The 17,851-nt window shown below is 47.2% G+C and overlaps 1 protein-coding gene across 3 annotated transcripts in view; it reads left to right on the top strand.

Annotated features, from left to right (window-relative positions):
• The window catches only part of RBFOX2 (RNA binding protein, fox-1 homolog (C. elegans) 2), a 55,079-nt gene that overhangs the window by 32,288 nt on the left and 4,940 nt on the right, over positions 1-17,851 (top strand). The window contains exons 4-9 of one of the 3 annotated variants that reach the window (XM_010146885.1): positions 848-940; positions 3,669-3,729; positions 6,049-6,102; positions 6,240-6,332; positions 7,452-7,584; positions 12,939-12,978. In XM_010146885.1, coding sequence (XP_010145187.1) covers positions 848-940; positions 3,669-3,729; positions 6,049-6,102; positions 6,240-6,332; positions 7,452-7,584; positions 12,939-12,978 — 474 coding nt within the window. The remainder of the gene's footprint in view (positions 1-847; positions 941-3,668; positions 3,730-6,048; positions 6,103-6,239; positions 6,333-7,451; positions 7,585-12,938; positions 12,979-17,851) is intronic. The other 2 variants (XM_010146886.1, XM_010146887.1) reach the window with 2 other exon arrangements.

Raw genomic sequence — 17,851 nt, forward strand, 5'->3', positions numbered from 1 at the left:
CGGCGGTTAGGTGTTCAGATTTACACTCAAGTCCAACACAGTGCTCATAGATTGGAAAATCTCGCAACTAGAGTATGCAACGCGATGTCTGTTTGACAGTGCCACCCAGGAGCCCTGCGCGTTCAGGGCCCCGCGTGTTGTTAGGGAAGTTACAGGCGTAGGAGTAGACGCCAGCTGTGCCCTGAAGAGCTTACAAGGGATGCTTTACAAACAGCCCTTCCTCTCAACAGTTTGCCAAGGTAGGTAATTATTATTGTCTCCATTTTACAGGTGGGAAAAGCAAGGTTCAGTGTTTGATTTGCCCAAAGCTTCGCAGAATTCCTGGTGCCAGGCATGAACTCAGATCGCTGCTCGCGCTTGCAGCCGTTTCTCAAGAAAGCAACGTGCTGCTCGGTGTCGATGTCCTGTACCGTGTCTGGGGTGGGCGGGGGGCCCGCAAAGCCTGTGTGTTATTCAGCAGAGGGGAGAGGAGCCCCACTTGGGCTTGACCAGCTTGTCTATGTTGGAACAGGGTTTAGTGTTTTTAAACAAACAAACAAACAAAACAAAACAATTGTCTCGAGTAACTTTGTACTTCTTTTTTGGTCTGGCCTCAATTGCTTTTATGTTTTCTTTTTTTAATTACTCTTATTATTCTTATTATGATTACAGTTCCTTTTATTTATCGAATTTTAATTTCTTTCATTTATGAAACATGCATGAACCAACGATGTGACTCTAGGAGGTTATTGCTGAGTTGTGCTGATGTCGATTTCATACTGTGATATTTTTTCTCTATTTACCTAGAGATCAGTATTTCAATATATAACGATGTGCATGTTTTCCCCCCTTCTCCCGCTGCATGCAGGGATTCGGGTTCGTAACTTTCGAGAATAGTGCTGATGCAGACAGGGCCAGGGAGAAATTACACGGCACCGTGGTAGAGGGCCGTAAAATCGAGGTGCATGTCTTCAGTAATTCAATTTCTTCTTTATATTTATTCTTTTGATTTCTTTTTGTGTCTTGCCTCACTTATTTCACATTTGGATCCCAGTCTTGTGTGTGCGTGTGTGTTTGTGTCTGTGTCCTTCACTTCCCTGCACTGAAATGTATAAAAGTTTACACCCCTTGCGGAGTATTTTTATTGTTGTTTTGGGTATTGTGTTTTTTCTTTTCTTTCTCCTTTTATTAATTTTTTTTCCCACCCACTCCAAATTTTTGCCCTTCTGCTGTCTTGATTTTTCCTTTGCTTCAGTTTGCGAGGCTCCGATTTCCTGTTACCAGGCCTGAACAAAACTAACTGAAAGAATACTGTCCGACTTCTAACTCTGTGTCCAAAAAAGAAAGCAGGGGGCCAGCCAGTATCCTCTCTTTCCTCCGAGGCCAGTTCTCCTCCACGCAAGTGTGAGATGATGCCCGTGGTGGGAGGGGAGGGGTGATGACGGGCGGAAGCCCCGAGTGTGCTGTGCTGAACACACCGCTGCTTTCTTGACCTGCCCGCGGTCAAGAGCTGGCTCGGCAAAAGCTAATCCTTAACGTTTCGAGCTCTCGCCGCAGGGGAGTGAAGGGTGGCCGTTGCCTGGCCGACATAGGCCTATATCGGGCATGTCTGGTGTTGACCAGCTTGGGGTTCCACTGTGTTGAAGGCTAACTGGCGTCTTCTCTCTCTCCCCCTTTCTTTTTTTTAAAAAAAAAAAAGTACAAATATTAAAACAAAAAGCCGCCGTTTTTGAGTAAGATGTCTGCATATTTTGCCTTTTTTTGTTTTGTTTTGTTTTTTATTTCCCTTTTCGATGGTTTAGCGTTTAGGGCCCTTCACTTGACTCACTGGTAACTATACACAATGCTGGCGATGGTACGAGTTGGCGGTAAGTGAAACAAAAGCGCTAGAGAAGAAGCTTTTTTTTTTTTTTAATTTTTCTTAAAATTACAAAAAAAACCAAAATTAAATAAGAAAGAAAAAATCCATCTGCCATCTCACATTAACACTACGAAATGTGATTTGACTTGTTGTCCCCACCCACCTCCTTCCCCCTTCTCCCCCTTTTATTTTCAATGCTGTTGAGTAATGCCGCCTGGACTTTGGATGTACATATCGTTTTGTAGCAGTCTGAGCTGTTTGATTACTGACTTCATGGTGATTTCCCCTTGCACATCTTACTCAGAGTTACTGAACTCCAGTTTGGCTGGTTTTTATTAATGCACCCATTTCTTCTTCTCTCTCCTCTGCCCCTTCTTTCTGCTGCTCTCTTTGAGACCTGTTTGTAGCTGTTACTGTTTGGTTTCTCTCTTTTTCTTTCTCTCTCTCCCCCCTCCCCAGTTTATTTTGTTACTCAGTTAAATGCAGCTGTTGGTCTCTTTGCTGACTGGTGGTTTCTGATCGGTTCTGGCAATTTTTCCTTTAAGTGCTTGTGTTGCACTTTGCTGTAGCAGCTGATTTCAGGCACTCGCTCCATCCTAATGATTGTCTGTGAGACCCTATCTCCTCCCTCCTCCCCTCCCCACCCTCTGAATCAATTGTGGTTTTTATTTTTTCTTTCTTTTATCTGTGTGTGTTTTTAACTGCATGCTCTCAGTCTCATCATTGTTGTTTCCCATTCTTTGTTTTTAAATGTGTAATGTTTCTATTGTTTTGGGGCCGAAACGAGAGTAAACGTAGCTCTGGACTCCCCACCCCGCATTTGCTCCCCATCCATAGGTCTCAGGGGTCCGAGGCAGCTTTTATTTTCATATCCCCCTTTTTTTTTTTTTCCTCTTGTTCACCCTAGCCTCAATTCCCATTTGGCATGGGTTTTGATAAAGTATTGATTTTGTATAAAGCCTTCACCCTCCTTGCAAGAACTTTGAGGCTGTCTGACACGGGGCTGCAGTAACTTGGCTTCCAAACTGGTCCATCTTTTCTTTATCAGCACCATCTCTGTGGTAACACCCAACTTGCTTGAGCAATCAAACCGCTTGGAACTACGCAGAGCTCTGTAAAGAGGGTGGAGGGCATGACAAAACCAAAAAAAGACCCAGGTCTGCTGCTGTGTTTTTCTTCTTTTTGCTCCGTGAGATTGGTGTCAAGGAAAAAAATCACCTGGAAAAAGATTTGAAAGTGATGGGAAGGAAATTGGTGAATGTGGACTGCCCAAACGCTTGGTGGAATTCCAGAAATCTAAAGCCTTGGGAGTTTGGATCTAAAGCTGATGGACTCCAGGCTACATTTTTCAATCTAAAAAATATGCCTGCCAGCGACCTGCCGGGCCCCCGTCCCAATGGTGACCTTGAGAACCAAGTCAGCTGGCGCATCGCCCAGTTCAGTTGCCCTGCCCTGGGCTGCAGAAGCCATCGCTGCCTCTCGAGCAGAGCCTGGACAGCACCTCCAAAGTGTTGCCCTTCCGATCGATGAGCTGAAAACAAGCACGCGCCAAGGGGTGGCAGAGAAGCTGCACTTTTACTCTCGTTGGCCTTTTGTTTAGTGCATAAATTTTAAATTTAAAATGCCACGTTTAGCTGTAACTTTTATAATTAAATGGCAACTGTTAAAAGTAATTTAAAGATTGCATTTTTGTAAAAGTAGTTGTTTGTGGTTTTTTTTTTTTTGCTTAGAGAAGTATAGTGTGTGTGGTATCTGAGAGTTTTCCATCGTTTTCCCTAACATCCTTTACTTCCATCCCTCTCCTCCCCCTCCCCTTTCTTACTTTCAGGTTAACAACGCCACGGCGCGAGTGATGACCAATAAGAAGATGGTCACACCTTACGCAAATGGTAAGAGAGACTGTTTGTACTAATGATGAGCTGAAAGGTTTGAAGGAAGACAAAAGGGAAAAGTCATGGCCTCTCCTCAGGACCAAAAAAAACCCCGAAAAAACCAACAAAACCCCACAAACCCTGATTTATAGCGTTCTGCTTTCAGTATAACTCTGGAGCGTTTATGGAGAAATACCATTTCACAGATGGAGAAGTGGGGAGAGAGGAGTAGTGACGTGCCCAATGTGGCCAAGCTAGAAAAAGAAGTGGGTTTCCTGCCACTACTGCAAGCTCCTGCTGTACAGGGGATGTGCAGTGCTCCGAGTCTCACTGCCATCATGTGGGTGCCCAAATACCAATGCAGAAGCATAACGTGAGGTACATAATTGGATATATCTCCGTTTAGCATCTAACTGTAAAAGTACAGCTGTCCCCAAGCAGCCGGGAAAACAGAGGCATTGCGCTGCTTATTGGCTCTGCTTTTCATTGCAGACCGTGCCTGTGGTCAGTCATTTTCCAGTGAACCTGAATAGAGAAAGACCAAGTTGTTTGGGTAGTGAAGAATCCTGTTTCCTCGGGATATCTCGGTTCTTCTGTCTGTGCAGTAATTTCATTGCATAGGCGCATATAGCATAAACCCCCCGTTCTTCTCCTGACAGAACTGAATGCTGCTTTGATACAGATTTTGAATCTGAGTCTTTGTCCTGAAACAGGCAAAAAATTTATTTTTGGTATGAAAATGTTGCCCAAACAGCTTCAACAAGGTGGGAAGCAGCTTACAGGTAGTTGCTAGTGTGAAATGCGTTTTGATCGCTGTGTAAGACTCGGCAGTCAGGAGATGGATTTTATCTGTGGCTCTGCTGCTGACTTGGCAAATCATTCTCTCTTGGTTACGGAACTGGGGAAGCAGGGCAGGCAGAAGGGCTGGGATTCTGAGTCTCAGTGTCTGACGAACCAGGAGATTTTGTAGTAAAGGTAGCGCAGCCATGTTATGTTGCCCTGAAAACAAGGGCGGAAAACGCGTGTGACTGGTAACCAAGCTTGGCGTACACGGCACTGACTTGTGAAACCCTGGTAACCGGCAGGAGCGGTTTGCTTTCGCAGCCAGCAGTTTGAAGCCAGCTTTAAAGGGACACAGAGGTGTTCAGTATTCGGCCAGGCTTAAGGCACACTGACCGGTCGTCAGTTCTGAGGGTTGATCCCGGTCCTCTTGGGGCCACCGCTCGCTCGAGCATTTCGCCGTCAGGGTGCGCAGCGCAGCAGCGGCGTGCATGGCATCTCCATCCAGTCTGCCAGCAGATGAAGGGGTGGTGTGGATGGGCTGCAGTTCAAGTTGTTCATGTGGTTTCTAGGCTGGTTAGAGGTATTGAAGCACAGTACGTGTGTCAGGACTCCAAGGCAGAGGAAGGGTATGGATTTATTTAAATGAAAGTACCTGCGTGATGGCTAGCTGAACAGCTGAGATGTTCCCTGAAAGGAATGCCTCGTGGAAGCCAGCCCAGGTCATGCTCTTAGCTTTACACCCCTTGCTTCTTACCCCACATAGAAAGGTGATGGGAGGAAGACAGATGTGTTTCTAGGTCTGGCTGGGCCATGTGTTCCTCCCCATACCCAGCGGTGACTTCGTTAAGTGCTATTCTTTTGTAGGTTTTATGATGGTGATTTGCAGTTCTTCCCAATTACCCAGATGATATTAAAATCAATTCTCCGGGAAGGCTTTCACCTGAAAAGCAGCAAAAAGAAGACAGGAAATACTAAAATAAGAGGGAAGAAAACGTGAGATGAATAGACTGCGTTGCTTTTCTGCGCCATAGCGGTGTGACTCAGTTAGGAGGAAATGCAGACGCTGTTGCTTTCTTAGCAGCTCACCAGCAATAAGGCGGAAGGGTGTGTTGAGAATTGAAGGCTCTATAAATTGATTTGCCTGGGATGACGGTCCAGGCTGGCGGCTTTAGAGAGGCTGTGGATCCACAGCGTTCCTGGTGAAAGCGGGGAGGAGCTGGAGGAGCTGGCAGCCAGGTTCGTGCAGAGAACGCAGGGTCACAGGGTGCTGGTGGCGAATATGCATATAAGGTAGTTGGCATTCCCTCGGCAGCGCTGCGGATCAGCTGATGTTTTGCTGTTCCCTCAGATACGGCGACCTGTACCTAGAACTTGACATTAGCAAAAGGCAGTTGGCCTCCATCTACACCAAGGGGGATTGAGGCGAAGCAGAAATTGGAAAGAGCTGTGCGTGTGAAGTTGGGGCGCATGCAAGAGACCGTTCCCCCTACCCACGCTGCCCGCTCCTTCTCTTGGTGTAGATTTTGGCATTCACTGCAGTCTTTGTTGTTTCAGGTTGGAAGTTGAGTCCTGTGGTTGGAGCGGTGTACGGCCCTGAGTTATATGCAGGTAGAGCTTAAGTAGACACTTCCACTTCTGCCATTTAACTGCAGTGGTGTTTATGTTCTAAATCTGCTGTTTCTTTATAACCTTTTTACGTTTGTGTTTTTTTGTTTTTGTTTTTATTCTTTTTAAAATTAAATTAGCATCCAGCTTTCAAGCAGATGTCTCGCTGGGCAATGACGCTGCAGTGCCCCTGTCAGGAAGGGGGGGTATTAACACTTACATTCCTTTAATCAGTAAGTAGCCCCCGTTGGCCCCTGTATTGTTACCGTGCTTGAGTTAACGATGACCTGTTACTCTTCTTCTCTCCAGTCTGTATAATATATACTTGAAAGGATGGGTCTCGCTGGGAACGAGTTTACCTTGAGCCAAAGCGTACCGTGCAGTTGCTGTAACTTGTTCCATCTGCAGTGTGTTTGCTGGCGAATGAGTCTGTGAGCGATGAGGAGGCTGCAGAACGAGGGGAGGGTGCGTGTGAGGAATAGGCCATTCCCCTGCCCCCTCCCCTCCCCCCCCTTCGAAATCAAAGAAACCAAACAGACAAATCCCTAAAGTACATATTATACAAGCTGCTAAACCGTGAGCCTGCAGGGCCCCGGTGGCATGCACCTGGACGCACCTTGGGTTGGGTTCGCGCCCTGGGACTCCCTCCCTCTCGGTATCTGTTTATGACGTGTTTGCAGATGCCTCTGAGGTTTTACGTCGTTGCGACACGAGCCAGTTTTACTCCGCTGAAAAGCGTAATAAAGCGGGCCCCACTACACGTGGAGCCGGTTACTGGTCACGCTGGTTTGATGAAGGTGGGCTCTCAGTAAACTGGCACTTTATGGGAAATTTCTGCTGCTGTTATATGGGCTATCTTGTCTTTCAGGCTTTAAAATGAACATGCAGAGGATTGGGTGGCAAAGAGTGGGAGGGGAAAGGAGGGAAGAGACTGATGTAAGTTGGTTGACTTTAAGGGCCTCTTGACAAATTATTATAAAGAGCCTCTGCAGTTTTGGAAGAGCCGCCTGCTGTATTGATAGTAACTCTCTGCGCTTCTCGGACTCTAACTGGACTGCATGGCGGTGTCAGAAGGCGGGGGGACTGGTACCCTGTTTGTGGTGGGTGAGGCATGCCAAAGCATTAACCTCTTGCATGCCAAACCTCTCTGCAACCCCTCTTCCCCCAAAGGCCATGGTGTAGCAGGGAGTATGTGTCGGATGCTTGCTGGGTTATAAGCATGCCCCTCTGCAGGACTGATGCGAAATCTCCCACCGCTGTGGAGCTATTGTGTCACTTTGTTTGAAGCAGATGGTTGTTTGCTGGGCAGAAGCTCGGATCCTTTTCACCCTCCACCTTGTCTGTCTTTACAGTTCCAGGCTTCCCCTATCCAACCGCAGCCACCACAGCAGCCGCGTTTCGGGGAGCCCACCTGAGGGGCCGAGGAAGGACAGTGTATGGGGCAGTCCGGGCGGTACCTCCCACAGCCATCCCTGCCTACCCAGGGTAAGCACTGGTCACGAGAGCCGAGTGCTCTGCACAACCGTGTCAAACTGGTTAACCACAGCATAACTACGATTGTCTGGATGGTGAGAGTCAGGGTGTTGCTAGTGCCAGAGCATTCTGCACACTATGGCATCCAACGGGGGCAAATCTAAATTCTTCCGTGTTAAGTTCTTGACTGGAACAATTTTCAGTACTTGCAGCAGCTTAAAGCGCTGGTGGATCCCTTCCAACGTCACCTCAATTTGTCTGCGTGGTATTCGTCACCCGCTGAGCGAATACGTTACAGCGCTGCTGAGAAGGACGCGAAGAGAGAAAGTCTAAAATTTCTGGAAAAAAAAAAAAAGTTCTGCTCTTTGCAATCCATTCGTCTTTTCATATCCAGGAATGAGAATATTATCCATTACCTTCATGCCTCACCATCTGGCAGTAGGACACAGAAGAGCCAGTTACCCACAATGGATTTGCTTTCTTTGTTGGAGACGGTTTAAAAAGGTTTTAAACAAAGATTAATCAAGTCCATTAATTCGAAGTTGGGAGGGTGTGAGATATAGGGAGAACGGAAGTGCAGCGTTCTTCCGACTCGTGTGTCGTGATGGTGAATGCGTGGCCTTAGCATTCTTTGCCCTCTGACTTCTCACTAGTCATGCAGTGGAATAGATGTTGTTACAGGAGAGTATTCCGCTGCTGTTCAAAATACAAAGAACTAGGTTTGGGGGTTGTTTTGGTGGTTGGTTTGTTGCAGTGTGATAGAATGACAGATAAATTGGCAAATCCCTTCCAAACTGTCTTTTTTTAGTTTCTGATTTTGAGGATGCTTTATTCATATTGCTTGTCTCTGGAATTCTACTTACTGTACTTCCCAGGTCATGTTCTCAGAAAGAGTAGGATTAGGGGTGAATCTTCCAACACAGAGAAGTGGACTGACCCTTTTTTCCTTTAGACTAGCTCCAGGAGGGAAGAAAATAAATTATAACCCTTTTATTAAAAAGGGAGTTGGAAGCCACACAGATCGGTGCAGGGAGCTGGCGTGATACATGCTGGATAAGCTTGCAATACCTTCTGTAGCAGATTAAGTGGTGAGAGCCCTTTCTTTTTAGAGTCCAGCCTGGTATTTAAAGTGAAGCTTAAGGAAGCAAGCTGCAGTGGTCATGTATCTGTCTGGCGTTGCTCTCCGGCAGATCTGGCAGTGTTTGTGTTTAATTCACGGGAAGACTTTAAAATGAAACCTCTTGTCTGAACACCTTGGCCTTCCGAAGAGGGTGTTCCTTCTGGGTTTTCAGGTCCACGTCCTTTTGCCACTGCTCCTAGCTGATAGCCTGTACCCTCTAACCATAGCCTCTGACCTGCAGCTTGGCTGTCTGCTGCTCTAAAACTGACCCAGCCCTGTTTTATTAGGAAGTGCTTCCCAGTGAAACAGAGAAGCAAAGCTGGGCTAAGTGCTGCCTCTAGCACTGTATGACCACCCTGCGCTGGGGAGGGGGGTTGTGCTCTTCGTCCCTGGGAGTAACGGCTGGAGCATTCCTAGCAAGAGGCTGTCACGAGTGGCGCACTGGGTGGGACTCTGGGCTTGTCTTTGATATAAATCCAGCCTGAGTCCCATTTGAAAGGTTTATTTCCATTTGGAATATGGGCCAGGCTCCAGTGATTATCCCTTCCAAATAGTCTCGTGATTGTGTTTATGTTATGTTGAGCTTGTCTGACCCTGCTGACTGATTTCATGACTCCATGGGCAGTGTACTGTGCAGTAAACATTTGCAGGGCAGCAGTAAACAAGGCAGGCTCACAAATGGCCCAGAACTGTCCCTAGGCCCGAGCACTGGGATGTAATTAACTAATTCTGGTGTTTATTGTCATCATAGTCTGAATCTCTACAGAATAATTGCAGAGGGAATTTGATTCCTTGTGGAATACTACAAAATGTGCTTCTCGGTTCCATGATGCAGTAACCTGTAGGACAGCACCGCTCCACATGGGCACTGTTGACCTCCATGGAGCCAGGGGCAGGCACACATTCCTGACACCTCACCCTCCATCAGTTGTTTCTTTCCTGGCCAGCAGAAAGATGAGACGCCGTAAGATCAGTCAGCAGCACGAGTGGTCAAGACGTAGTGAGTGATGTGGAGGAAGGCAGTAAAGTAAGCTGCAGGTTAGCTCGGACCTGGTAGAAGGTTTTCATAAACCTCAGTGGTGTTTTGGTTTTGAGCTACAAAACTTAATGGTATCAGTGCATTTGAGCAGCTTTCCGAAAATGCAGAATGTAGATTAATAAAAGCTCTCTGGAATTGCCATACTGGATCAGACCCGAGGGCCGTTCAGGTTCGAGTGAGTTTTGACGGCGTCAAGTGGTAGACACTCCAGAGGAAGGGGCAAGAAATCATATTGTTCTTAATAGCTTTAGCCTTTATTTCAAGAATTCAAACTGAGATTTACTAATGCATATGTGGAATGTCCACAGTCCCGTAGGGACATGGATGTTGATGCAGGGAAGGCTGTTTATACCTTTGAAAGCAATTGCTCAGGCCACTGGAGAAGATGTTGGATAGTCAGCTAAGCCTGACCTCAGAATACAAATGCAACCTTCAATTTATAACTGAGGCAGCATTCAGGAGACATTATAACCTCCGATACATAGCATGAGTTAAACCTGTGCCGGAGTGTTGCCCTGATTTATAGCGGCCAGGCTTTCTAAACAAGAATCCTGACAAATTACATTTCAGACCAAAAGCTGTAAGAATTAGGTCAGTCTGAAAAAAACCCCTTGCCTACTGTAAAATGCTCAAAACTAAATAAGCTTGGTCAATTCTCAAACTGTTAGGTTAGGCATTGTCTTGTTTGTGGCCATTAAGTACCGATATGAAGAGTAGGTGTGCCATAGTAAAGAACAATTTAGCCTAGGAGTGTAAATATGTAGAGGATTCACTGACTCGAAGCCAAAAGTAGGTAAAATTCAGACTAAGTCTAAGGTGGTTAGAGAGCTTTGGGGCTTTGGAAATGGTTTTGTGGTTCCTTTTACAACAAAGTCAGCTGTTGGTACACCTAAACGATACGATGGCTGCTTTACAAACCCAGCGTATTTCTTTTTCTCGTGCACGTGTTTTAGCTCAGCTAGTGGGCTTTTGGCAGATGCCACTGAGATTTGATGGCTGCTGGGCTGCTTTATGCGTCTGGTCAGTCTGCATAACCAGAACAGTCTCTCTGGTTCTCAAATGAAGGAATTACCTCAGCTTTTGCTATCATTAAGAGTCACAAATGTGGGTATTCTAGCATATAAATAAAGCTTGCTAAATTTCAGCCCTGGCAGTCAGTGTCAGTCAAGTCCTAACCCAAGGAGAGACGGAGGATGCATGCGTGCTTGCTTGGTTGGACTCAAGAAGTCTTACTCTTACCTGTTTTTAGCATTCCTTGCAGCTTTCTCTGGAGAGCTGATGCTAGCATCTCTTGCTGACAGGATTTTGAGTTACAGCAGTGGCCTGATCCAATGTGGTAATGCTGATACTCATCCAGCTGGTTGTGTTCGGAATAACTACTGAAGCTGCTAACCTGTCCGTAAACCGACAGTCGCCTCCTCTGTCATGCGTTTGCCTTTCCCGCAGGAGCAGGTGGAGTATCACTGCTAAAACACTCCTGGTCCTAGATAGAGCACCCAGCAATGTAAGTCACTGCCCCAGGAGCCACGGTCTTTGTTACGTGATTGTAAAAATTTATAGCTTCAACAACCAGGATCTTATGGCCTGCTTCCCCCTGCTGAAGTGGCCCCCCTCTTCCTCTGACAAAGGTCTCTATCTCCACATCTGCTCCCAGCGCTCTTGGAGACCGCAGTAACTCTGTCCGTTGGGAATGGAGTGTACTTTTCCTGGGGAAGACGGCAAGGCTAAATTATTGAAGCGGTAGCTAACACTGCAGCAGGTTCTTTTTTTTTATTTATTTTATTTCATTTTTTAGTAATAGCATGCAGAATTTTGGCAAGATCTGCTGGGCTTCTTTTTGTGTGTATGTGCCTTACAGTAGGTGGGTGTCTGAGGGTGGCAGGCTCTTGGCAGCGTTTCACATTCCATCTGATGAGTAAAAAACGATAATCAAAAGAAAAGCTAGCGTTTCCATACCTTCTTTTTCCTTAATTCTACTGGCAAGTCATGCACATCAGATCCATGAACATCACAGTTGGTGGGGCTGATGCTTTTTAAAGCCTTGAGCGTGTCTGTGGGGAGCTGTTTGGAGGACAAAGCTGGAGGAAATTCCTCATTAATGAAGCACACCTCAACCGGGTGGGGGGCACCCCCTCTCTTCCTTCCTCATCCTTCCCCGATCCCTGTCCCCAAAGCGAGCTGCCTAGCCTTACACTAGCGAATGCTCTGGTAAGAGTGGCTCTTTGGGAACCCCAGGCTCTGGTTGAACAGTTTTCCTGCTTGAAGTTCTGAGAGAAAGAAAACTATGGCTTAAAGCAGAAAAAGCACCACCCCATGGAAACCCTTCCAGTTGCTCCTCTCGGCTACGGAATAGGTCGTTACTACCAGGGACTCCCACTGCACCTTTCAATTCTGGGACCTCGGACCAGTCACCTAACCTTTTTAGCTCATTATCTCTGCTTGTGAAAGCAATGCATTGTGGGTATTTTTGGTTTTTTCTTTTTTAATTACATTTCTCTGTGTTTACTTTGATCAGAATTGATTGACTTGTTTTCCTGAGGTGTTGCATCGGTTCTTTAAGATGCTGAATAATAATACTTTGCATGCTTGTGTGATCAGCCAGATCTTATCGCATGTCTAATGTGCAGGGTAAAAAAGCAGGTGATGTATGGATGTCAGAAACAAAGTCACGCAGCCCGGTGAAGCTCGAAATGCGTAATCGTGCGCAGCTCTGAAACGTGCTCCTGACATAGGCGACTCCGGCCCCTCTGGGATGCCTTCTGAAGGGCTCCTTGATTCCACAAGCCCACTTCATGAAGCCAATGTTTCCATGTGTTTAGGGGGTAACTAAAATCATTCCAGGAGAATAACCAGAGCGCAGGTTTCTAAACCCTTGTTTCTCTTCTTCAGGACATCAGATCTTTTTGAGTCTATTTTGATTGTACAAATGGTGGTTCCCCTCCCTCTCTCCTTCGCATACTGTCTCCCTTCCTGCCCGCCCCTTCCCCCTTTGCATGCCATGGAAGATGACTTGGAGCCGTCTAGCGTGCGTGCGCACACACATTCTCTCGCTGATTTGCTCCTGCCAAAAGCCCAGGTTGTGGATTCATACATCACCTGCCTGTGTAAAACGCATGTGCATGCTGCCGTCCTCAATAACCGGAATGTGTTTTCTGTTCTTTTGTTTTTTGTTTTTTGTTTTTTTGTTTTTGTGTGGATTTTCTGCAGTGTGGTTTACCAGGACGGATTTTACGGTGCTGACCTCTATGTAAGTACACACACCGGAGCCTTCTTGTCCCCAACCCCTGACAAGCCAGCCTTTTTTTTTTTTCTTTCTTTTCTTTTGGTTTGTTTGGTTGGTTTGGTTTGGTTTTTTAAAATATCATTTACTTTTAATTTTCTTCTTCCTTGTGGATATATATATTTATATATTTAGGAATGCAAGCATGCTTCTCTGTCACTGCGCTTGCCCCTGGGTGCAAGACCTAAGCCTTTGGGTTTCCTGATCATTGCCAGGGTCAGTTTACTGGGTGTCCTGTCCCCCACATGCACACTGCTACTAATCAACCTGAGAGATGATTAGCGAATTAAAATTTCTCTCAACACTTCTCTCGTTTACATAATTTGGATATAAAAATAACAGGACTGGTTTAGCCTCAGACCTTCCCTTTCCTTGTCCCCCTCCGCCCTCCCCTTTCTCTCCCCTCTTGGGGCCCTTTCAGGCTTGATTTGTGCAGCCCACACTAAACTGAGCGAGCTGTATGTTTAAAAATGTTCATGTGCCGCTGGGATGTGGAGATTATCCCTTTGGGGAAGACACTGGGACTGATTAAAAATGGAGACCGAGATGCTGGAGTGAAAACTGACATCTCATTTTGCTGGTAGGAACAGTACCTTAAATAGGCTAGATTCTCTCGCCTCTTTGGGGAATTGTAAAGTACAAATACACGGAGATGTTCGGTTAAAAGAGTCAGCAGCCTCCCCCTGACTGGGAATTAGTTCCGGTACCATGGGAGACTTTGTCCCGTCATTGTCATCAACCTACCCAGCCAGTCTGTACGGTGGATCTCCAGGGCCTCTCTGTACATAGGTGGGTTGAGGATGGAGGGGTTCTGGCTGGCCAGTGAGAAGGGCAGTGTGCTGTCCGATGGAGAGCTGTTGCAGAGCAGCTGTGGTAGGAATATGCCTTTCCAAGCTAAAAGTCCGTTGTGACTCGTGGTCTGCCTACCTCTAGCTGAGTTCCCTCTCGTGGTATTGTAGGTGGTAGCTCTTTGGGGCTGGGGCAGTTTTGTGCTGGGAGGTGTGGCATGGTTGTCGGCGTGGATTTCACATCCCTTCTCCTTTGGAGGTGCCACTCCTGACATCTGTTGAGAGGACCCTGGGTTTAGACTCAAGATAATGGATGGAATTAGCTTTTTGGATTGTGTTGGTTTATACGGAAGGTCAAGCCTTGTAAAGGCACTTTTCCCAACACAGTTACAGCAGTTGGAAGACATACTCTCTGAGCGTGGAGGTACGGGCGCGCTTGGCCGTTCTTACATGCGCTGTCGTGTGCGCAGTCCTTTAAAAATCCATCTGCCTAGTCAAGTGTTCCTTTGTAAAACTCTGTCAGGCACTACGGGGGATTCTGGGTTTTCCCACCTCGCTCCTAAACCAGCAGCTTTACAGACCACTGACTGCTACAGCGCGTAAGCAAGCCAGCGAGCAGCGCAGAGCGCCTCTTCCCTGGCAGTATGGTGTAAAAGAGGCCATCACGTTGAAAGGGGAGGCAGGCCAGGGCTACTCCCTATTTCTTTGGAGAAAGCTCCTTTACTGTTGCGGGTGAGGAGAGAGGCTTATTTACCATGATTTAAGGACAGAGACTTGAGTAACGAAGGATCCTCCTAACCGCTTGGAGCGGCAGTGCAGTAGCGTAACGTAGCGCAGAGCCAAGCCCCCGCGTCAGGTTAGAGCACTGGGTGGGTTCGGAGGGCCCTGCTGTTGGTGGCTCTGGTCTCCTGTCGGAAAGCAGGGCGATACAGGAGGGGACTCGTCAGGGGAGATGGCGATAGCTTTTTTTTCTCTGTTACTGCTGCCCAGAGCCCTCCGATGGCGCTCTGGAACAAAAGTTGTCATAATCCAGACGTGAAGTTTCCCTTCCAGACAATTCGCTTGGCACAGGTGGAATGAGTAGAGTGTCCCTGTGCCCCACGGATTTGTCCTGCTTTTCACTGCAGTGCCTGCGTCCCTCTGGTTGCTGTGAAAGGCTTGTCCAGATGGTGGAAGGGATGGCAGAAGGTGCTCCAGTTAGGACTGGGGGAAGAGTTAAGCTGAGGTTCCCTTCGGTCTTCAGAGTCCGTAGGGTTGTGTCACAGGAGGGTGGGAAGGGGCTGAGCTGGCAGGGAGTGGTTAGTGGTAGGCAAAGGGGAAGTGTCCCGAGTTTGGGCTGCCTTTTCTGCATACATGTTATGCACCAATTTTCTCATTTTCCTCCTCCTCCTCTTCCTCACTCCTCTTTTCTTTCCTGGGGCAACCATCCTGCTACCCATTTCTTCTGTGAAGAAGGCATTCCATCTCTTGTTGGATGCGTCCCACTCTGGCAAGACACCTCAATTCCTAAACCAACCTGCCCCAGGATGCAGAGGGCTTCGTTTCGGAACATAAGAAAGGTTTATCTTTCTTCTACAACGGGGTCAATCTGGGTGGCGGGGGGGAAACCCAAACAAACCCACCCATGCGAAGACCGCTCCTGCCTGTGAAAAGCGTGCTTGCATCCACTGGAAAGAAAAGGCTGGTGAGCCCCGCTGCGGGCTGTTTGTATGATTGTTTCTTTCCACAGCTGTGTTTTTTTGAACTGCTCTTCCTGTGTTCTGTTATAGAATAGTCTTACAGGAACCAATCATTAGCGCTAAAATACCTCAGGTAGGAGTGCCAGTGTGACCTGCCAACCGATCAGATTGTGGATTGCAGTGGAAAAAACTGAATTATACTAACCATTCCAGCACCACATTAGAGATGGGAACAGAGGCTTTCTTTAGGGCAGCGCAGACTCACGTGTGATCCGAGCCCCCGCTGTAGCAGGGCGGTGTGTGTCCAGATTTCACACCCGAGTGGCACTTCATTCAAAACCAAACCAAAACAAAAATTCAATGGAAGGGTTAACAAGGTCATGCTTGTCCCATTACCATGTTAGAAGCACCTGCTACAATGGACACCGTTGTCCTGTCACCTCTCTTAATTCATTCATGCTCATTCCTGGTGCACGTATGCCACCCTTCTAATACAGAAATACTGGAAATGGTTGTAGCCCTTTCTGCTTCTTAACTTCTGTTATAGGGCAGTTTGGGGGTGGAGAAGATATGTTTTGAGACACGACCAATAAAAGATCCTCAAATTGGGCTCGCTGCCTAAACGTGGCAGGTGGCGAAACATACCTAACTGGTACCGTGAGTTGCACGCTTCTCCAGGGGCTTGGGAACGCTGGTGTCTCAGGGGCCTAAAGGCTCTTTGGAGTGCAGAGCGCCAGCAGCACACTGTGTGCCCGTCTGAGGCAGCGAGGGAATACAAAAAGGGAGACTTAATACCACAGTAGGCTGACATGGGAAGCTGTAGTTTTGGATTTCCTCATGTTCTTGTTGGATTGATCACCTAACATGGACCTGAAGAGTGGAAGAGAAGATGGACTTATTTTGGGCTGAACTGTATAGTCTTAAAGTGCTCATTTATTTACACTAACATGCTCAGTAGTTGGAACGCTGCCGTAGCTGGGAGTGCAGCTTCCGGTATACGTTGTTTTGCCATGTTTGTATTATTTCAGGGAATGTATGACAATATTGAAAAAGCTGTCAGCTAATGTTAAAGAAAGAATGTAAAATAAGATGGTTTTTTGCCTTGTTGGTGAGCCAAGGATGATAACATCACAGGAGAGTCATTTCAGATTTGGGTTTTTGTGAATACCTGGGCACATACGATTATTTGACAGTTGGGATCGATAGGCTCAGGCACTATACGTTCACATGGGGAGAGGGCTTTAGCACAGCCTCAGCAACACTGGCAGCGTATCCAGAGAAAGAGAATGTGAAATAAGATAAGCAGCATTTAGGACTGTGTTCGTCTCTTTCACATGCTCCCCAGGCAGTCCAAAAGACGGTGCTAGAAAGGACTGATCTTGATTTAAACAGTCCTTTTGGGTGGGTGTTACTTGCCGCCCAGTAAAAATGCCTAAGCCTTTTCCTTTGTTTCCCCCATTTCCTTGTGGGGAGGCAGCGTTTAACCTGTCCCTTCGATAGAAACATATCTGATTTGACATCTTTGCAAGAAGCTCAGCCACACTCATGTCGTTTGAGACAAGGCTAAAGATTTTTAAAACTGAGCCTGGATGGGTAAACCTGTCCCTGTGGAATCACTTCAGTAGATGGAGTGGGAGTTTGTGTGGCTGCCCTGGCTTTCGGGGACTCTGCCGCTCGGTGGTGTCTTCTGTTGCAGTTGGCTGTGGCACCGGAGGAGTGTGGCGCAGCCAGCAAGGGCCTTTTTTTAACAATTATTTCATTTATTGGGAGAGTTGTTCACGTTTGTTGAAGATGCCTCGCTCTGTTACAGTTTATATTTACTAGAGTACCAGAAGTGAGTGGCATTGAAAATCTCCAGGGGTGGTAGGGCCCTGTAGCTGAGGTTACGGATGAGCTCTGCACACCAGTTAAACCTTGGGTGTGGACAGGGATAGCAGGAGAAAATAACTGGTGCGTTGGACAAGCCGCACAGGGCTTTAGGCTCGTTGATGGAATTCCAGGTGGGCGCTGGGATATAGACAACGGGAGCATCAGCTGGGTGAGGCAACCTGCCCTTGGTCTGATTTGCTCTGTGCTGGTCCCAGGGCTTGGCGAGAGCCTTCTGGAAATACCGAGTGACAGTTGCAGCTTTCCTCCTCCTCCCTTCGCCCTGGTTTGGTGTATTTGGACCTGCTGGTCATGCTAAATACATCCCTGTGCCAGAAATCCCCCGGCTGTCCACACTCATTGCTCCTACGACAGGAACGTACCATGGCCATTATAATCCCCATTTTTGGTTTGATTTGAAGTACACGCCGGTAGGGTTTGCAGACCGCTCGGAGCTGAGCGGGTCTGCCCGTGCGTGTGTACCTCTATCCTGTGACTCTTTTTTTT

The sequence above is a fragment of the Eurypyga helias genome, unplaced genomic scaffold (assembly GCF_000690775.1).
Source record: "Eurypyga helias isolate BGI_N326 unplaced genomic scaffold, ASM69077v1 scaffold26112, whole genome shotgun sequence".
In the NCBI taxonomy this organism is placed as follows: domain Eukaryota; kingdom Metazoa; phylum Chordata; class Aves; order Eurypygiformes; family Eurypygidae; genus Eurypyga; species Eurypyga helias.